The sequence below is a fragment of the Girardinichthys multiradiatus genome, chromosome 6 (genome assembly GCF_021462225.1).
Source record: "Girardinichthys multiradiatus isolate DD_20200921_A chromosome 6, DD_fGirMul_XY1, whole genome shotgun sequence".
Classification (NCBI taxonomy): Eukaryota; Metazoa; Chordata; class Actinopteri; order Cyprinodontiformes; family Goodeidae; genus Girardinichthys; species Girardinichthys multiradiatus.
Window position 1 is genome coordinate 46,802,938 of NC_061799.1, and position 22,430 is coordinate 46,825,367.

The 22,430-nt window shown below is 38.3% G+C and overlaps 1 long non-coding RNA gene and 1 gene segment (V, D, J or C); both read left to right on the forward strand.

Moving 5' to 3' along the window:
- Positions 1-280: 280 nt before the first annotated feature.
- Positions 281-1,304, forward strand: LOC124869356. The gene is made up of 2 exons (XR_007038565.1): positions 281-340; positions 871-1,304. It is a non-coding gene; the product is annotated as an uncharacterized LOC124869356 (long non-coding RNA).
- A 9,905-nt stretch (positions 1,305-11,209) lies between these two features.
- On the forward strand, positions 11,210-12,793 carry LOC124869341. The segment is given in 2 exon segments: positions 11,210-11,402; positions 11,688-12,793. Coding segments are annotated over 2 exon segments (426 nt in total).
- The last annotated feature ends 9,637 nt before the right edge of the window (positions 12,794-22,430 follow it).

Genomic DNA, 22,430 nt, shown 5'->3' on the forward strand with positions numbered 1-22,430 from the left:
TAAGATGCAGATGTTTTTCCCATCCTTAGAGAGTAACGTTCTTTATAATTAGGGACCCCGAATGATAATAAAAAGAGTGGAACGGACAGATGGTTTTCAGAGCGGTTGGAGATTTGTAAATGAAAACACATCTCTGTCCGTTCTCCTCACAACGAGTAAAATAACTAATTCTTTGTCTTTCTCTTCTTTTTGTGATGTTATAAGTATTTTAGGTTGTTTAAACCTGACAAAGAGTCGTCGTCTTGCAATCAGAAGGTTGTGGGTTCAATTCCAGCTTCCTCTTGCCATATGTCGATGTGCCCCTAGGCAAGGCACTTAACCTCAAGTTGCCTACCAATCGGTGGGTGAATGTGGTTCTAGTGTAAAGCGCTTTGAGCGGTCTGTATGACTGGAAAAGCGCTATATAAGTTCAGTCCATTTACCATTTCAACATCTCCTTCCATCCATCTTTTTTTTTATTTCTCTAGATAGTGAAATAGGACTCAGATTCTCTTTTTCTTCTTCATTTCTTAATTTTAATATTATTTCACATTCTTCCCGTCCAATTTTCCTCCTAACTACTCTCTCTTCTTCAGAACTGTTTTTTTCCAGCTCTCTTTTACTCATTTGTCTAATATCTTTCCTTCTTCTGCTTTAACTCTTCCCCGTCCTCTCCCTCTAATTACTGGCATCCATTCATTAAAGTCCATATGGTCCTCCTGTGTGTCTATTCTGAACCATTCACATACCAGTTTATGCCTCTTACCACCACTTCAAAAAATAAATAATCTCTCAGTATCAATGTAATCGATACTGTTCTCAATATTCAGTCTAATTCCAAAAACAGTTTTCCAAATCCGTCAAAAATATAACTTGTTTTTCCGTCTCAAGGTATTCCATCCTCTTCGAGGTCTCCCAACGCCTCCTTCAAGGTCTCAGCAGCTCCTCAGGTAATTGCCCTGATCAGAAACACCTGTGTGGCTGCAGCTGCCTGTCGCACCCTGGTGGACAGAATGAGACACAACACAACAAACCTGAACTCGACAACAAGGCCTGACACATGAAATTCATGTGATTCCGCTCATTGTGTCACATCCCTACTACATATGTCCAGATATTAAAGAATGTGGAGCATCTTTTACCATGTAAACTGCATACCAAAAGGTACATTTAGTCTTTGTAGTTTGTTTTATTTCTGCTTGTATTGTTTTTCTTTCTATTTTACTTTTATTTGTCTCGGTTTAATCAAAAAATACTGTACAGCACTTTTACGTCACAATTAATTTATTAAATATGCTTAATAAATAAAATGGATTTGAATTTAATCTGCAAAGACCTTGGAGTAGAGTTTTGTCTCCTTGTATCAAAAGGAATCAGCTGAATGGTTAAATCATCAGAGGTCTCATTTATTAACAGGCCAGAAACAGGCGTACGTCACTTTCCTCAAAAAGGTTCTGATCTATAAAAACCAACCTGATGGAGAAGGTGAGGCCCCTTATGTGACCTCTGACCCATGGGTACGCTCGTTTTGGAGACGAGGGAAACTAGCGACGCAGATGGAGAGGTGGGGAACTGAAGCCACACTGTATCATGATTCCTTTCAGACATTTAGTTTCTCTCCATATCAAACTTTAATTATAGATTGATGTAATCATAAACATTCAGAACCACGGTGTTATTTATGCTGGTGCTGGTGGGCCAGAACTATACATCAGGACTTTTCACATGGATACAAAAAGGTCTTTAAGTCACCTTCAATCAAAGTCCTCTCAACATCTCATCAAAGTTTTCTCACCATCTCATTCCTCTCACTGATGACCTCCAGGGTGATCTGGACCACAGATAAACCCAGAAGGTGTGAGGCAAGAACACTGACTGCTGTAAACATCTAAACACTGTGGAGACATTCAGCGTGAAGCTGCGTCTCTATGCTCCTTTTTCCATGGTTGCCATTGGTAACCATTGATCAGCATTTAAATACACATTGATATTCATGAGGTGCTTTGCATCGACCATCTATGGTTGAATGTGGGCGTGTAGAGAGCAGAACATGAGGAGGAACCATGTACCAAACGTTGAGATGCAGCTGTGATTTAGAAAGGGGACATTGCTTGCTGGTGTGCATGTGAATGGTTTTATATGTCTGCATTTTCTTTGGCATACACCATTTTTGGCTTTTGGGCGTAGAAACACTTTTAGATCCTACACAATGATTAATAAATCAGACTCCTGATCAGGTTGCCTCCTGAGCTCCTCCCTTTAGATGGTTTCTGGGTATCTCCCTCTGGGATGAGGGCCATGGTCACTTGCTGGAAATACCAAATATCATTTCTGCTCTGGTAACACCTTAGCATCCCCCAGAGTAAGCTGTGGGTGGATGGATGGATGGATGGATGGACGGATGGATGGATGGATGGACATATTTTATATGATATCACTGGTAGAAAACAATCAGATGATGTTGGAGAATCCAAAATGTGACTGAATCACTGAGGACAACTTTCCTAATATTGTTTAATTACAGCTAAAATGCAGCTTTGCCAAAGTTTGTTGAACAGACTGTTGGTCCAAAAGTTATTTCAGTGTTGAAGGAAACCTGCTGAAAGTCAGAGAAGGTGGAGCTGAGAGATTCAGGGAGGAGCTGAGCTGTTACTGAACTATAACTTCCACATTCAACACAGTTCAAACCACAAACATTAACTCTGCTCAACATGCTGTCTTTAATAACCTCTGGATTTACTCTGCTGGTTCTGCTCATCAGAACAGGTTTGTTGGACTTTTTCAGAGAGAAGAAACTGACTTTCATCTCTGCTGTTTGATTAACTGACTTCTTTATTATTTCAGGTGTAAACTGTCAACATCTCACTGCAGCGCAGACTGAGATGTTCAGCCTAGAAGGCAGCTCTGTTACTCTGTCCTATGGTTACTCCAACAATATAGCTGCTGGTGAAGATTTCTTCTGGTACCGACAATATCCAGGAGAACCTCCAGAGTTCATCCTGTACATCTCAGGGCTCAACAGATCAAGATCAGCAGAATCTCTGAAATCAGCAACAAGGTTCTCCACTAAACTGACAGGAGAGAAACATTTGGACCTGAAGATCTCCTCTGCTGCATTGACAGATTCTGCTGTGTACTACTGTGCTGTGAGGCCCACAGTGACAGGAAACACCAGAACTCTGTACAAGAACCTGCAGTACTCCACATCATCCACTAGAGGGCCTCACACACTGTTAAACCACTGATTGTTGAGTCTTTGGACTGATGACAAAGACAACAGAGACATGAAGCAGTAAAGATCAGAGACAGAGCTGCTGTGGAAGCAGAAAACTCTGTGATTGGTTGAGTTGAAGTGGCCCCGCCCACTGAACTTCAGCTCCTCCAATGACATTATTTCTTCCTCCTTCTACTGCAGTGGAAGAACATTGTTCATCTGCTGTGTGTGGCTTTAAGAGCTCCAGAGACATGTTGCTTTACCTCTTTTTGCTTCTATCTCACCTTCTAGGTGAGATTAAGATCAGGGATTCAAGTTTTGTTCCAGCTGCTGCATCAACCACAGATACAGACTGCATTTCACTACTTTTCTGCTTTCTTTGCTCTGACTGAATGAAAATCAGCTTCTCATCATCTTGGAAACTGAACTGACAGAGTTCTACAGTTGATTTAGTTGTGAATGTCCACAGAGTAACTCTGTACAGAGGACATTTGTCCACTGTCTTCTCCTCTCAGCCTCATGGACAATGTTAGTCTAATGTCTTCATTTCTTTTCCAGGACTAACAGCTGGAGACACAATCTCTGCTGATAGAGATGAAGTCAGAGGGACAGAAGGACAACCTGTCTCACTCAGCTGTAGCTATGAGACAACATCTGAGTATCCTGACCTTCACTGGTTCAGACATCATTCTGACCTTCAGGCTCCTCAGCTTCATATCAGATGGATTCTTCTAATTCCTGTTTTATCAGAGTCTCTGTGGTTACAGCTGCTAATCAAACACTGAGGAGGATCCACAGGAGCAGAGTTACAGCTAAACCCTCACAGGAGGAGACAAATCCAACCTGAAAATTACCCAAATGTCTACTTCTCATTTATTGAGGCCAGGTATGATACATTAGATCCTCACTGTTTCTGTCTCCATCAGTGAGGACGGTGTGACAAAGTGAAGTCAGTTTCTAAATAGTAAATGGACTGAACTTATATAGCGCCTTTCCAGTCATACTGATCACTCTAAGCGCTTTACACTAGAGCCACATTCACTCAGACACGCTCACTAGCGCTCACACATTCATACACTGATGCGCAGATCGGTAGGTTAAGTGCCTTGCCCAGGGGCAGAAGGAAGCTGGAATCAAACCCACAACCTTATGGATTGCAAGACAACTCTTACCACTGAGCCACAGACGCCTCCAGCATTCTACCAACATTGATTAATTACTTGATGATTCCAAGCTGTGATCAGTGAGCTGATGGCCTCCATCTCCTTATTTTATCCACATCACTGGAAAGACATTTTCCTGCTTTTAGAAAGAAAGCATCAATAAAATATTCCAAGTCAACATCAGGAAATATCAAATACATTTTCTAAAAGTTGTTGGAAACAAATGAGTCAGTACCAGGGCTGCAGCAGAACCTGTTTCCATAGTGGACCATCTCAGAACAGAGGTTCTCACAGCAGGGCTGGACTGGGACAGAACATTGGTCCAGGTGGTCCACCATGACTGGTCAGATGTGATCTCCAAGAGATGATCCTCAATATCGGTAAATATTAGTATTAAGATGGTAAATCATTTTTCATTAAAATGTAAAAGTTGTACAAAACTTTATGAAATAAAAATGATTCTAAACTAAAACATAAATAATATATTTTCCACAAATAGAAACTCCCTGCCAAAGATATGAAAACTGGATTATTTGTAATCATTTTTAGTGTTTATTTTATTTGTTGGTGCCAATAACTTTATGGTTGAACGTTTGCTGTGTTGCTGATAAACAGTGATGCTAAATACCACACAGGGATTTCACTTTAATTATGTTTTATCCTAATGTTAATAATAAAGTTGTTGTTGGAACATGATAAACTTCATTTGAGCCAAACTTTCTGTTACTTGATGGTGTTTGATGAATTAGCCTCATCAAACACCATCTATTTAATCCTAGAATTGCTCCACCCAAGGTGGCAGCAGGTTGGAGTTTCTGTTACTTTTCATTCTGATTAATTCTTTCCTCTTGTGGTGGATAATAAAATATTTTTTGGACGATTATCGTCTCCGGTATCAGATGCTCTGCAGCTGGAAGGATTTTTGCTGATACATTTTTACTTTTGGACATTTGTTATGATGCGTCACCATAGCAACAAGGTTTTTTTTTTTCCAACTTGGAGCAGCTGATTAATATCTCAAAAGCTCAAATAATACTTCAACTACAACCCCAAATCCCTGATGAGTTGAAAAGGAGGCGCCATGGATGCAGAGCAGGAGCTAAGAGAAGAGACAGAAGCAGGAAGTTCCAACCATCTCTTCATCGATTCTGATGAGCAATGTGAGATCATTGGGAAACAAGTTGGATGAACTCCAAGCTCTAAAAAGGACCCAGTTTTCGTCAATATTATTTACCCAGAGAGAAGAAGTGAAGGTGGTGGAGGAGTATAAAAACCTCGGTGTGAAGCCATCTACAAGAATGGAGCAGACTGTACTTCTTCAGGAAGCTTAGGTCCTTTGGTGTTTGCAGCAAGATGCTGCATATCTTCTATAAGTCTGTTGTGGATAATCTGATCTCTTCTACCATCATCTGCTGGGGAAGCAGCATCAGAACCAGGGATTTAAAAAATCTCAACAAGCTGATAAAAAAGGCTGGTTCTGTTCTGGGGACTCCTCTGGAACCTCTGGAGATCATTGTGGAAAGACGGATTCTTCATAAAATGAAGAACATGATGGAGAACCCTGAGCATCCTCTTCATGAGACTGTTCTACAACAACAGAGTGTCTTCAGTCAGAGGCTTCTTTAGATCTGCTGTAAGACGGAGCGCTACAGGAGATCCTTCCTGCCCACAGCCATCAGCATCTACAACGTCTCTTTGAAGAAACCTTCATAATATGAGCTACAACAACATTTAATTTACCTTTGGGATTAATAAAGTTGTTTTGAATTGATTTGAATCAGGTCCATTTTATGGAAGCCCAGAGGCTTATTTTTCTAAGTATTAGACCTTGTAATACTTTCTCTGCCACTAGAGAGGCGCTGGATGATAATCTAATGTCCCTGAATGCCGTCGCGCTATGACACTTATTTTGAAGGACACTGTCTGTCTCAACTATCTGGAAGTAGCATATTTATTTCATACAATACAACTAACTATTTCCATAAACATGTACATCGAATAAGTAGTTTTTATATTCAGCTACCCGTAATTATCAATCACAAATTCTTATATCTCACATCTACAAACTACAAACATCAAACATTTAGCGGTAAAATGGCACTGCACCCTGCCGAGATCCAGCTGTACTCTGCGGGTTGAGCAAGCTTCAACTCTCACTGCAGCCTGCCGGCCGTTGCGTCTCCGAAACTGCCGTAGTGAATCAAAAACCAGGCTCATTTTTAAAGGACTGGTTCCATATATAGCATTGTACGGTCAAGTTTCTCGCATAAAAACATCCCAAAACACCTTTTAAAGGTAAAGTTTTAAAGGTAACCTCTTAAGCCCTACCCACCCACCCCTGGAAATGGGGGGAAGCTCCAGGTTCCTTTTTTTTCAATGCTTATTGCTCCAACTTCCCTTACTTAAACATATACATGTGTGGTATCTTCTGAAACATCAGACTCTTGGATAAAAGCTGATATAAACCATTTCTACAAACACCAAACACAGTTAAAACTACAAGCAGTTGAATCAGAAAAATGCAGGAAGTAAAAGCACTCTACAAAATGGATTCACCGGACGTCTCGGCCTCTGCTTCCTGATTGGTGGGATTTACGTGCAAGACGTGTAGATAACTTGAAAAAGAGGGGTCATTTGTGCAATTTGGCCAATCCAAACAGGAGTTATTGGCGTGCGTAATGCAGGATGATACAAGGCGCAGTCAATGGACTGCGGTACTGAAGTCTGTGTAGAGGGTTCCTCATCCGAAGACAAAGAGCTTATTTATCCCGGCAAGATCAATGATGACCTGGATTACGCAGTTCTTGAAAGGTGTGTAATTTTAGTTTTATTGCGAAATACGTTTAAAGATTAATTTTCTTTTTACATTAGTGCTTCATGATGTCCCGTAATAAATGGATTTGTAAGCCACACAGTGGAAGATAGCACTGAAATATTTGCATGTTTAATTAACCCCGACACACCCACCCCCACCTGCCTGGTAAACAAAGGTGTTGTTAACAGATACATTCATTCCTAGTTGTCAATAAATTGATGTTATTTTATTTTTAACGATGCTGTTACCTATTTTATTGCAAAGATTTTTTAATTTTGTTTTTACACTGGTGCTTCCTGTTCAATAAATGTGCTCCAGTATGATTCAACATAGCATTTTTGTGTTCTATTGAAAATTATTAAAAAATAAATGTGGGTAATAAAAACGAAAAAATCAAAAACAGGCTGTTTTATACATGTAAAAAGTAGTTTATTACATTTTCAAGTAAAAACACAAGAAATCTCCACTTTTGCAGATGGTGCCGAATTGTGCCAAAATGTGCCTTTTGGTGCCAAAAGGAACAAGGAAAAACTAAAAACGCCTATGTACAGTACAGACCAAAGGTTTGGACACACCTTCTCATTCAAATAGTTATCTTTATTTTCATGACTATGAATATTGTAGCTTCACACTGAAGGCATCAAAACTATGAATTAACACGTGGAATTATATACTGAACAAAAAAGTGTGAAATAACTGAAAATATGTCTTATATTCTAGGTTCTTCAAAGTAGCCACCTTTTGCTTTAATTACTGCTCCACACACTCTTGGTATTCTGTTGATGAGCTTCAAGAGGTAGTCACCTGAAATGGTTTCACTTCACAGGTGTGCCCTGTCAGGTTTAATAAGTGGGATTTCAAGCCTTATAAATGGGGTTGGGACCATCAGTTGTGTTGTGCAGGAGGTGGATACAGTACACAGCTGATAGTCCTACTGAATAGACTGTTAGAATTTGTATTATGGCAAGAAAAAAGCAGCTAAGTAAAGAAAAATGAGTGGCCATCATTACTTTAAGAAATGAAGGTCAGTCAGTCCGAACAATTGGGAAAACTTTTAAAGTGTCCCCAAGTGCAGTCGCAAAAACCATCAAGTGAAGTTTGTGCAAAAAACTACATGGCCAAATGTAATTGAGATTTTCTCAGCAATTACAAACTCTATTCAATTCAATTCAATTCAATTTATTTATATAGCACCAATTCACAACACACGTCGTCTCAAGGTTCTTCACAACAGTCAGGTTCATACATTCCAATTAATCGTAACCATTGAACAGTTCAGTCAGATTCAGTTATTTATTCAAATTGGATAAAAAGTTTTTCTATCTAAGGAAACCCAGCAGATTGCATCCAGTCAGTGACTCGCAGCATTCACTCCTCCTGGATGAGCATGTAGAGTATTTAAATAAGCTTGGTGTCAAATTAAATGTAATACTGGAGATTCATTCTGAAGTGTAAATATCACAGTAGCAGCAATTGCTTCAGAGATAATGAGGATGGCACAAGTAAAAAAAATGAAGATTTTTTCGCTCGCCAGAATTTTTTCTGCATTGTACAGTATATAATCCATGAGGAAGGCTACAAAGTTTAGAAAACCCTAAATCCACTTGTGGATATAAGCATTGCAAAATAAACGACACGGAGGAACTGGAAGACTAAACAAAGTTTAATGTAATTTATTTGAAGAGTTTGTAACAAGATATTCTTTCTATAGAGTGAATGTTTGATTGTAAGAAAAACCAGCAGAAGAAATTTGAATCTGCTTGGACTCCAATAATGGATTACTCACTTAGTGGCGTAGAAGGTATGGGCTTTGCCACCTCTGCATTGGGGGCTGAGGAGTGTGGGGATGCTGGCACCAGGGCGGTGCTGTTCCTGAGTGGACTGAGCATTTGGGTGGTGCCCTGGGGTGGCAGTGAGTCTAGCGTGGAGGTGTCATGGTGGTGTGAAATGCCTAGACAGGAATCATGGAAAAAAAGAACAAGTTTTTAATCCTGAGTGCTGTGGTCTCTCATCTTCTGTCTTCTCACAAGATCACAGAAGTTCACAATGTCCTCTTAAAAGGATCTATACAGTTATATTTTTCTCTGGTCTTAGCAGTGAGTGTATATAAATTACAAAGTTTAATTACTGTTACAGAACCATTAATTATAGATTTATTTTTTTAAAGTTCTGGATATAATTTCATGATGGGAGCCTCTCTCCCACTCAGCTGCTGTCTGAAGGAGACCCCGGTCAACACTATGGCAGCAGGAAGAGTTACCAGCTCTGTGTCTGTTATAAAGGTCCTTAGTGGGACTCCACTGTGGAAAACCTCACAATAAAAACAACAAAGGTCAATAAAAGTTACAGGAACAATTATTCTGTCTTTTAGAGAAGGAGATAGAACCAAGGTCCTTTGCTGACAGTTCCCAGCTCAGCTTCCTGCAGCCTGAGAAATATTTGGGTTCTGCTCAGTGGCTCAGTTTGCCAGAGGTCCCTCTCAAGGTTCACATTACAGAGTATAAACTGAATAAATGTCCTGTAAATAAAATGTTTCCTCAAGGAATGGGAGAGATTCCAAGTTTTCCAAGAATAAACTGTCTCATCACAGAGTTGTTTTCATATTAAACTCTTTCAAACATGTCATCATTGCACTAAATCCAGGACAGGATCACATTCAAAGTTTGACACATTAAATATCAAGATTAAAACTCATCTCGTACTCGTCGTCTTCCGCTTTATCCGGGACCGGGTCGCGGGGGCAGCAGACTCAGCAGAGACGCCCAGACGTCCCTCTCCCCAGACACCTCCTCCAGCTCCAACGGGGGGAGCCCAAGCTGTTCCCAGACCAACCGAGAGACATAGTCCCTCCAGCGTGTCCTGGGCCTCCTCCCGGTGGGACGTGCCTGGAACACCTCCCGAGGAAGGCATCCAGGAGGCATCCGGTATAGATGCCCGAGCCACCTCAACTGGCTCCTCTCGATGTGGAGGAGCAGCGGTTCTACTCCGAGCTCCTCACCCTATCTCTAAGGGAGAGCCCGGCCACCCTACGGAGGAAGCTCATTTCAGCCGCTTGTATCCAGGATCTCGTTCTTTCGGTCATGACCCAAAGTTCATGACCATAGGTGAGGGTAGGAACGTAGACCGACCAGTAAATCGAGAGCTTCACTTTTGGCTCAGCTCTCTTTTCACCACAATGGACCGGCACAGCGCCCCCATTACTGTGGCAGCCGCACTGATCCGTCTGTCGATCTCCTGCTCCAAACTTCCCTCACTCCTGAACAAGATCCCAAGATACTTAAACTCCTCCACTTGAGGCAGGAACTCCCCTCCAACCTGAAGAGGGCAAGCCACCCTTTCCGGTCGAGTACCATGGCCTCGGACTTGGAGGAGCTGATCTTCATCCCAGCCGCTTCACACTCGGCTGTGAACCGCCCCAGTGCATGCTGTAGGTCTTGGCTAGAGGGAGCCAGCAGGACCACGTCATCCGCAAAAAGAAGAGACGAGATCCACTGGTCCCCAAACCAGACCCCCTCCGGCCCTTGGCTGCGCCTAGAAATCCTGTCCATAAAAGTTATGAACAGGACCGGTGACAAAGGGCAGCCCTGCTGGAGTCCAACATGCACCGGGAACAGGTCCGACTTAGTGCCGGCAATGCGGACCAAACTCCTTAAGATTACAACTTTGGACTAATAATGGATCATGTTTCTAGATTTCTAAACTAAACAAAAATAAAACATTAATCTGTATAAAATGTGTCTCTCAGGAGGAATCTTAACATCTTCTGGTGGTTTTCATCTAAACAGACAGAAAAACAAGGAATGAAGCCATGAAATCATTCATTGTTCTGTCAAACCAGCATCAAACAGCTGGACTGAGAATTTATTTGGACTAAATCACAGAAACTTCAACACTTCCTGCTGAACATGCAGACTGGAAACCTTCTTTCTATGATTTGTACCAAGCAGGGGTTTTAATACCAACAACCAAGCTGGGACTGCAAGGTATGAACCTCAGTTTGATCTGCAATAACCAGAAAGCACCTTCTAGCTCCACTAGAGGGCGACATGATCCAGTAGGCGGTGCTCTACCTGTGCTCTGTGCTCCAGCATTGTGTCAATAATAAGTGGTGCTGTGAAGAGAACAATTGTCAGACTGAATGTTGAACATCAGCTAGTTTCTCCTGCTGATTTAAACCTTGTTGGACAGATGGAACATTGGCTGTGGATTATTCTTGCTGCTCTTTTCTTTGGTAAGATAGAAAGCTCAACATGTTTCCTCTTCAAACACTTGAACACATTACTGAGCTCTACATGAAGAGCTTTTAATGTTCCTTCTACAGAAGATCAGAGCAGATCATTTCTGCTGCCATTTGTTACCTTGTAGAAACACCTGATATGGTTCAAAGTGACAATGATCAGTGAAAATGACATCTATTCTACATGTAATAGAAGTCTTTAAAGCTGCTGATTGTTCTCCTTTAATCAATCATCTTCATTGATTCATCTCTTCCTCTGCATGTTCTGTTCTTCTCCAGAGTGTAAAGGAGACACAGTGAAGCAGCCAGAAGGAGATGTTGTTGCTGCTGAAGGAGAAACACGGATTCTGGGATGTACTTATGAAACCAGCTATACAGCACCTACATTGTTCTGGTACAAGCAAGAAGGAAACAGTTCTCCAAAGTACATGCTGAAACAGCTGTCATCATCCAAATATAAATCTCCAGATTTCAACATTAGCAGATTTGACGCCGACCTCAACAGTAACAAGAAATCATTTCATCTGAAGATCCAGGATCTCCATCTGTCGGACTCTGCTGTGTACTACTGTGCTCTGCAGCCCACAGTGACAGGAAACACCAGAACTCTGAACAAGAACCTGCAGAGTGAAAACAGGACAATATTCTACAACCTCCACTAGAGGGCCTCATGAATCAGGCTGCAGGATCATGAGGTGCAGCTGCTGGAACCAAACTTTAATCCACTCTGTGAGGCAGCAGCACCTTCACTTGGTGCCTCTACAACAGTTCAAAGTGGGAGAAGTCAGTGGAAACCAGTGGATCCTCCAGTTAGGATGATCAGAGTTAGGATACCCACTGGTCCCACCAGCAACTATGCTGGAGATAAACCTCCATGTATTTAGGAGTCTGGTTATATCTCACCATCAGTCTGTCCATTGTGGCTGATAAGGTCTTAACTCCACTGATCCACCTGCTGCAATAATTGATACTAATGATCCCACAGCCTGAAGGGTTCTTTACTCTTCCTGCTCTAGAACAACCTGCAGGGAACATCTGGGAATGTGTTGGGTCTAAAATGACTTGAGGAGCTTCATTATGAAGAGACCCAAAGTGTCTGGGCCTCTTCTAACCTCTGTTCCTGTGAATCTGCTGCTGTTACTGACAGAAGAAACTGATAAATATATTTATTTTATTAAAAGCTTTGTAATCCAGCAAAGATACTGATTGTCAATTTTTTTTTTCCATCTGAAGTCACTTCAGCATTTTCCCAAACTTGAAAAGGCTTCCTCAAAGAGACGCAGGAACAACTCAACTCAGTCACATTTGTTTATTCATCCTTTCTTTTTAGATGGATTTCAACAGCAGTGCAACATTCGTAGGACATAAGTAGGTTGATAACCTACAAACAGATGAGATAAATATTAAATATCAGAAACAATAATGTTCATTATGACTTTTCATATTTAACTAGTTTCTTAATTAATGCTTTTAATAATTGACTTTTAACTTAACTGTGAATGAAATAGGTAAACAAACTATGTTGCAAAGCGTGCACACTAATATGTATCCAACCACAAACAATCAGCAAATTTCAGTACAGTTTTAGTTTTTCGAATTAAATATGAATTATGTACTTTAAATAATATTGTCCATTTCCTACCAGTGGTGTCTTTGGAGAAGCTTTTGTAGGAGAAGGCAGTCTTATCACTGAGCTAAAATAATTAACACAGAACTCAGAAAATCTCTCTCAAGCAGTCTTCACGGTGGGAACTTTTATTCTTCAAGGCGCACAAAACATCATCAAAAATTCCAGAAGTCTCCCTCCCTTCAGTCCTTAAAGGGCGGATTTTTATACAGATACAAAGCATTGGTGTGTATTGGGGTCCTCTTGACCAATAGAAATCATCATACTCATTTAAGTAAAACGTTTTGGCATCCACAACATTGCTTTCTCTACTTTTCCGGGAATACACTCCAGCCAGACATCTGGACAACATCAGATTGGCCTACATGATAGTTTACAATAACATTCTTATGATTTTGGTTTCTCCTCATTCCTGAGCTAAACTGGACTGCTGAATTGATGTCATGCTGACCTGTCATGGGTCGACGTATCACAAGATTTCCTGGCTGAACTGCAATAACAAGCCCATTAGTCTTTCCTCTCACCAAGAACTTTTCCCTAATTTAATCTGTTTCCAGACAGCTTGCATGTTTATTCAGAGTGAACAATTCTTCACAGAATTCATCTTATAAAGGTAAAAACAATAATAACACTTTTGATCTAATAAACAAAGCTTTATGCATCCACATATATCCCCTTTAATTAGGTTTTCAATCTAATTAACAGCTGAGAGAGGTCTTATATTCATATTGGAAATTATCTATGAGTATAAGTGATGTTTATAAGTGAATACAAGGAAAAACATGTGAACAATTATGAAAGGTAGTGAAATTACTTTGTGTACAAAATTAATAAGCAACTCTAAATGATTGTTCTTGTTTAGGTCTGAAATTTTGGGTTCAACTAAGTAATTAAGATCCTATTTAAAGTTCCTATGCGCACATTATTTTAACTGTGTTAGACTATGCTAAACTAAACCTTTTCACTAATTACTTGCACTGCTTTACTTGCACAATGATCACCTGCACTGTTGTATTGCTCTTGCATCTTATACTGCTCTACTTTTACTCTCACTCACTTAAAACTGTGCATATATATTTATATGATATTGTAGATATGTTTATACTGTTTCATTTGTATTGTATTGCACCGACTACGCCAAAACAAATTCCTTGTATGTCCAAAAACGTACTTGGCAATAAAGCTTTTCTGATTCTGATTCTGATTCTGATTCTAATTAGACCAAATCCGGCTACTCTGTAGCTCTTCCCAAAAGTCTCGTTCAGGAACACATCTCATCAACTCACCCATGGAAACATCCATGTCAGTCAAACTCACAAACTACGTATCGATGAAGGGGACCTTCAGGTCGGCTTAGGTCACACCAGTCGACAAACCCACCCGTCCTAAAAGGCAGGAAAAAACGTCTGAAGGCCTCAGAGAAAACTCATTCTCGGCCAATCTGAACAAGAGATCTCTTTTGAATCTAATATGTATCATTATCATCTATTTTAAGGACCTTTCATGCCAATCAGGTCCTGGTTCATCATTCCTATTCACCACAATATATGTAACAGAAAACATTGACTATGTTGAACCTCTGGAGCTGAATATCACTAGAATGGATGCTTCCTTTCTATCAGAGAGCATAAACAGCTTGAATCAATTCAGAACATTAAAATGACATAAAGACAAACTTGAAGTTATAACAGAAAATAGAAAAACATCAGTTAAATTCTCATCAGAAAAACAGTGTAGTTCAGTCTCTGTCTTTGGTCTTCCTGGAACCTTCTTTAGTGTCTTTGGTTCTTTTCAACTTTATTGTTCTGCCATCGCATTTATCCTGGTTCAGGGTCCCACAAAGTCTTCATGTGTCCATTGGTCTCTGAGTCCAACGCCCAAAAAAGTTACTTGTACAACCAGTCTCTGGATTGGTGTCATTCTGAGAAGACAGAGAATACTGACCAGTATCTTGCTAAGCCATGACATTAAATTACCACATGTTTAATTAAACATCCTTCGTCCGTATATGATTGTATTCTTGATGTCTCCATAGTCTGATTCCTGTTTGTGTCCATTTAACTGCTCTAAATATTCCCTTCTAAACCATACAAAACTCTAAACAATTAAAGAATATGAAACTAACCAGCTTATCTAGTATCAAGCATAAGTTGTGCCAAAAAGGAGATTGTTGTAACTTCAGGGTCAACCCAGGTCAAAATAACAACCAAACAGATCTGCTTTTTATGGATAAAACTTACCTGATAAAAGAAACCAAATACATTCATCTTACCTTCCTAAATTAACAGAAACAGGAGAAAACGTTGTTCAACAAAAATGGCAGTTAAACCCTTACTAATCTCCTCTTAGTTATTACATCATACATGTTATCCAAGCATCAGATGTCAGGGAACTTGTTCAGATCATAGTCGTAACAGAAGCATCACATGTAAATAGGGTTTCGTTGCATCAGTAGCATCACCTTTTCTGTATTTCCTCAACGTTCTCCTTTATCATAGTCCAATGTGATGATGACGTTAAAAAGGGTGTGATAACTTTTACAGCAGTGCTCAAACTCCAGCCCCGAGTACATAGGAATCTCAGAAAACGAAATAATTATGAGTAGAAATGAAACTTTGAAACCAAATTTAACAAGTTAACCTTTTAGATTAGTATTGTGCTGCAGCAAATATACAATAAGGTTCTTAAGAAACAGAATAAATGGTCAAACCATTTATTCTATTCAGAAAGAACTTTCTTCTAAAAGCTCTCTTAACGAAAACCCAGGTCCAGCCTCCACATCAACGAAGGGAAACGTTCTCTAGGTCAATTTGGGTCCCTCTCATCACCTGTAAAAAGCTATTGATAGAGATCTGAACTGCTTCTTTTAGCAGTCATAATCAATTATATTCACTCAGGGTTTTCATGCAAAAGAAAGAAACCGAAGTTAACAAGGATAGTTTAAGTAATCACCTTTTCCCCTGGAAGCATGTTTAGTGTCATTCTACCTCATCCTATCAGCACAGATATTGTTCTAAACTCTGTATTTCTCAGACATTATCCTGAAAAGAAATAGATTAACATTGGTAACTACTGTGTTGTTTTTGTACAGTCAGTCAAAATAAGTTAAACAGTCTTCAATCTGATCCAGTGCCTGAAAATAGTATGTCTAGTGCGCCTTTTATTGTTTTACAGAAATTAGTCATTTTATAAAACCATGTGTGACCTCACCTCATGTGTTATTTTATTCTTAAATCAATCTCATAAACTTCTGACATAACCCCCCTTTGATCAGAAAGATACATCAGAACATTTAGATGTGTTGTTCAGGTTTCACAGATAAGCTCAGGTTTCCATCTTATTCGACTGAAGACATGAGCCTTGTCACTTATGTACTTCAAATGGTCCTCTTACTCACAGTTATATAATGTTTCTTTTTTGATATTAGATGCTGTTTTTTAAATGAGAGATGCATGTTTGAGATGAAACAAATCTGCAGTTTTTCAACTGTCCCTAAACTGTTACTGTGGGACTGCCGAAGTAAATCAGGAGGATAGAGAATAGTGGCCAAAGTCAGTCTACTTCTACTGCATCTCACTCCACGTCTGTCCATCTCCTCTCCCTCTAGTTCTTTAGGCAAGTTTAGTTTGTTAAATTATATTTTCTTCAGTTTGCTCCAGTGTCATCTAGCTCAGCTGGTTGTCTTTTTAGTCCTTTTTAGGTTTTTTTTTGTTTGTTTTTTTCAGTACTTGCATTTCAATAATTGTTTCAATAAGTTATATTGAGGTAACTTCACCTAATTAAGCTATTTTCCACTGATATTCAGGTGCTAATGTTTCTGCTATTTTGTTAATTTATCAGATTTCAGCTGATATTCTATAGTAAACTTCATCTTGTTACTGGAAGCTGTCAGATGGAGAAATCAGTTTTCAACACTCAAAGTTTTCTTGTTTATTTATATTCTGAGTCATTGTATGTGTGAATAATATTATATCTCCATGATACTAACTTAATTAACCACTGATTCTATACTAATATTCAAAGTCTATGATACTTCTTCTCTCCTGCCAGTATATAATATATATTCAGTTTTCATTTAGTTAAAAGCTGACATCCAGTACCAGAGATCTCATCTCTGTTAGGGTTGGTTCCTTCACACATTCTCTTATCTAAAAGATAAGTTTTAACTTCTATTCCAAGTGTTTAGCCCTTATTCGTCTGTATTCAGGGTGTGAATACTTAATGGAGTCTGCAATCTTGTGCTTTGTGCAAGGAATGTGATGTTTGGCGTTGTCTCTCTGCCTTGGACGTCTCAAGAAAAGAAGATAACGAGTTCCAAAGGAGGCAGTTCATTCCTCCCTCCTATGATATAAACCTCTAAGTTTGCTGACATTCAGAGACTTTGTTTATAGCCACGTCAAACACCGCTGCTGTTTTCCACTAACAAAGATTATGTTCATTTATAATTGTCTGTTCACACAATCAAAAAGGTCTCCATCCAGATCACATTGTACTTTCTCTATTTGTGAAAGAGATGTCAACTACATTTCGCCTTAAAGGGAACTCTGCTTTTTCCTGAGATCTTCCCTTCAGTAACAAACATTTAATAAAATCCATTGTTTAAAGAAAACAAGAATCCTATTTTATTTTGTACATATATACTATCATTGTACATCCCAAACAATAATTTATCTGTGAAAGACTTTGTTGAGAAGACTTAAAATCCAGTTTCCTTTACTGTAAAAACCTTTCAGTCGTGCAGGATTGTAAATTTATTCAAGTTCCTGTTTTAGATTCTCTAAGCACTTCTGTCCTCTTCCTGTTCTAATTTTCTTCTAATTCAAGTGTTTGACATTTAAAGTACATTCAATGCAATTAAGTCCACTATTAATGTTTATTTCGTAGGAGTCTCACCTCTGAATATAGTTTTATGTTCTCCTGGTGATGCTTTATTTCTTAGCAACTTTCTTAAGTCAAAACCTTGTTCTTTATGTGTTTTTATCTCTGTCTCTGTTCTGGGATCTAATCCAAAAACCATTTCCTGACCTTACTGGCCTTCTGAAAAATGTTTCCTGGACTTACATTCTCAGCTAATATGTTAGAGGTTAAACTTCCCACAGAGTTTTTCTTGGGATCTATGGTAACACCTTCAATCATTAAAATTGTCATAATTTGCCATTACAATCATTTGAACTTTGCTGTGGATTTATCTTCCTGTCCCTAAATTCCTTTATTTTCTCATCCGTTAGTCTTCAACATGTAGTGTATAAAGTCTAATCTCCTTAATTTTATTAAGTCATTTAAAATGTATTCATGCAAGAGGATCAGGATCAAGTTATTGTCTCTTATCAGTCGTTTTGTTATAATTTTGGCTCATGGTTCTACTTCCAGATTTCTAGAAATATTATTCTGTTGTCATTATGAAGAAAATAAGGTTGTTTCCTATGTAACAGTATTAAAGAGGTCTAGTTCCTTGACATATTTCATGCTACTGTCCTGCAACACATGAGATTGAGCTAAATGCTGTCTGCTTCCAGTTGTTGGACTTTTATCACAAGAATGTTCATAATTCCTCAGAGTTTTAACTCACTCTCTCTATAGTTGGTATAACAACGATCAATCTACATAATATTCTCAGAATGCACCATGATAGGATCTCTGTTTTAACCTAACATCTTTTTTATGATCGTTATCCTTGAAGAAATCTTATAATCACTAACCATATGTTTAATTTTGTGCATAAATCATAGTTCATTCATTTCTCAAAATAAGTTGCATGTTAATTATATTGATTTTGCAGTTAGTTCCAGGTGGTGGTTTGTAAGTAAATCCTCAAAAAACTAAATAAATAAATACTCCTTCGACCAAAGACTCAGAACTGCCAGTTCTGTCATCTGAGTCATTACGTTTCTGTTGAATTTTATCCACTAAAAGCGTACATTTAATCAAGTCACCTCCAGTCTAACATCATAAACAACTATCTGAAGTTATGAAACGTTTCTCAATGTTCCTCAACATATTTTTGATGCCTTTAATACTTAGGAAAACTACTCTTTGCTAACGCTGATGTTTTTCAACAATTTTACATTCAGCACAAATACTTAAAGGTAGAAAAAGGAAGAATATTCAACAGTAAAATTCTTTGAAGCAACTTAGTAAACTGCTTAAAATAAATCAAATATTTCAAATGTTCTACACCTAGTTTGCTATATAGTCTGCCTAGCAACTGAAAATAGTTTTTAATTGTCCCATCGTTTACTTGTTGTCCTAACTATGTGAATACTTTACTTTTCAAATGTACTCGACACATGGATTGTATTGTAGGAATGACTCACTGGTATCCTTATGGCCACCTCCAGTTTCAATTAGATAAATCATTGTTGTTTCTGGACCTTACCTTCCCTTATGTAACAGAACATTTGATAACATTTGTCTGTCTTCCATTGGAACAAGGTGGGTAGAAAGAGAAAGATTAGCAGCTTCTGAAAAAAGAAAAGAGAAAACTTAAAGCAATACAGTTAGTAATTTGTTAGTCAGATTATAAATGCAACTTATGCAATCAAACCCTGGACCTGTTTGTGTCACTTAATAATGAGGCTGAATCTGTTCCACCATGAAACATCTCTGGTCCCATAATGTTCATCTGTGTCGCTGCACATAGTTTATAGTTGATAGTTTCATGGTAACGTTGGACATGAACCTATTTCTTATGTAGAAAGAACAAAGTAAGGAAATTAATTAACAATGGAGTTTTGCAGAAATTCACATTTCTTTTTATATAAAAATAAGATTCCCATGAATTACAAATTTAACAAGCAACAAAGGATTAAAATTATAAATGAAAATAGTAGCTTAAAATTGAATGCAAAGATATATATGAAAGTTCCAATAATTAATCTGTTTCTAATCCTGTATGGTTACTTCTTTGATTATTGTCACATAGTTTCCTAGTCTGGTCAATAAATCTGCTTCTGAACTCATAGAAACTGTTTTAATATCAGTTCTTCAGCTTTTTAAGGTCAAAGCATCAACAGTGAAACATTTCTGTTAAATACCGAGTATAGTACTAGTAACCTAACCTGTCTATTAACATTATATATATAAATATATATATATATATTTATATATATACAGCTTCTCAGGCTCTCCTCCGCCCCCCTTTAAACATGTCTTAGTGGGGCGTCAGTGATTTTGCAAGTTTAGACTTTGTTAGACTCTTAATTCTCATTACAGTATTTGCTCAAATGCAGTATAAATTTGTTTAAATTGTCTGGTTACTCTGAGCTTTTTAATTTGTCCCATTTTAACATCTTGAATATCTTATATACCTTTATAAGCAACAGAGTGTCTTCAGTCAGAGACTTCTTCAGATCTGCTGTAAGACGGAGCTAAAGGAGATCCTTCCTGCCCACAGCCATCAGCATCTACAACGTCTCTTTGAAGAAACCTTCATAATATGAGATATAACAACATTTAATTTCTCTTTGGGATTAATAAAGTATTTTTGAATTTGAATTGAATTGAATAAAGTGAACTTGTATTTATCATCTGGTTGGAGCTCAAAAGGCAATGAATTATTTAGCTAAAGAAAGAACTCATGAAGGCCATCAATGTTTTGTTCAGTAGCTGTTTAATGTTGTAACTTATTCTAATTCAATTTCAGAAATATGTTATTAGTCCCCAAGTGATTAATAAACAATTTTGGTCAAATTGTTTTATTTATTTATTTTATTATATTTTATTTTATTTATTTATTTATTTTTATTTATTTATTTAAGATTTGAGAGATATTTGGTTATTCTATGTTTTGTAAACAGAAAAATAAATTTAATTGATCTAAGTGAATCTTTTAACAACATTCTGTTCTTTCTTCTCTAGTCATTGTTCACTGGGTTGTCCAGTTGGACAGTTTCCATGTTGTCCACATTGTCACCTCCTCTTTTAACTTATTTTACCACGTCCTCTAAAACCATCTCTTAGTCTTTATAATTTGGGGCTACCTTGGTTTTCTAACCTGGGATGGGTGGCAGTCCGCCCCCTTTATTTGTTTTCAGTTTATATGCAGAGTTCAACAGACAGTTCAGACAGGGTGTGTGTGTGTGAGACAGAAAGGAGGCTGGTTCACACAGAGATAACAATGATCTCACACACACAGGGAGGAAGGCATAGTGCAGGTGCCTTGCAACACAAAGTTTTTACATGAGTGATAACAAGTTTTTGCACCCATCCAACATTAACGTATGCTTTAATTCTAATCAAAATGCATAAGTTTCTTTAGGTTTATGCCTCAAGAGTAAACAAAAATTCAAGCAGTAATTTTAACCAGTAACACAGTTATAGCTACATTTGACTTTGGCATAACTCAACATTTAACCCAAACCAGTAGGAACCATAAAACAAATCAAAGCAAAGATTCTGCTGCCACCACAAAATCTCATTTGTTGTTTTAACACAGCAAATGAATCTTAGAAAGTATTTAAGGTCATCAAAATAAGACATGCAGTTTTAGTCTCTCATCACATCCAACTTGCTTCATCAGAGATTCACCCATTCATCTATCTGCCATACGCTGCGGATCCAAGCCTTTTCATTCATACATCTCATCCACACTTTTTCAACCTTTTTCACACCCTTTCATGCCCAGGGGGTCCAGTGACCTGATTAATAGTTTGTTGATGGTCAGCCGATGATGGTTTCAAAGTTTCAAAATTGTTATGTGTGTGCACACATTTTTTAATTATTAGATTATTGACTCTAATCCCTTTAACAGGATTAATTTAACATCTCTGCAGAACACCAATCACCACAGAAATCACAAACTGCTTTCTCACATCAACTTCATACGTCTTTAACACTCTCATACTCACACCTGATTTTCTTCCTTGGGAGTTCAAACCTAATTTATAGTATTATTGATGTCCCAATTGATCAATTCTCTTACTTTGTGTAAGCTCCCGAGTTAATTGTTTGCTTAACTCACTTTAGTCTTTTCAACAAGATCACATTACTACTTCTGCAGAAGACAGATCACCACTGCTCACCATAGAGATCTCACATGAAAAAAAAGAAAACACTGCAATCAACATTGTAACCTACAAATCGTGTACATGTAAAATTTCAACAGTTGTGGCCTTTTCCAGGCATCACAATGAGGCACTCTCTTACCTCAACTTAAATCCACCGGCTATTTTTTCTCAAGGTCTCCTACGAACCTTTTCTAAAAGTTCTTTTTTTTTATATATATATGAAATAGCTGTCTCTACACAAGAAGGCTTAATTCTTGGAGAGAAACCAGTATTACACCAAGCATTATATCATATAGGACTATTCCTGTCTTGGTACCACGACCCAGCCGGGGGTGCGCAATACTCTTTTTAAGACTACCTTTAGCCAATTCCAACTTTATGTTTTTTGAC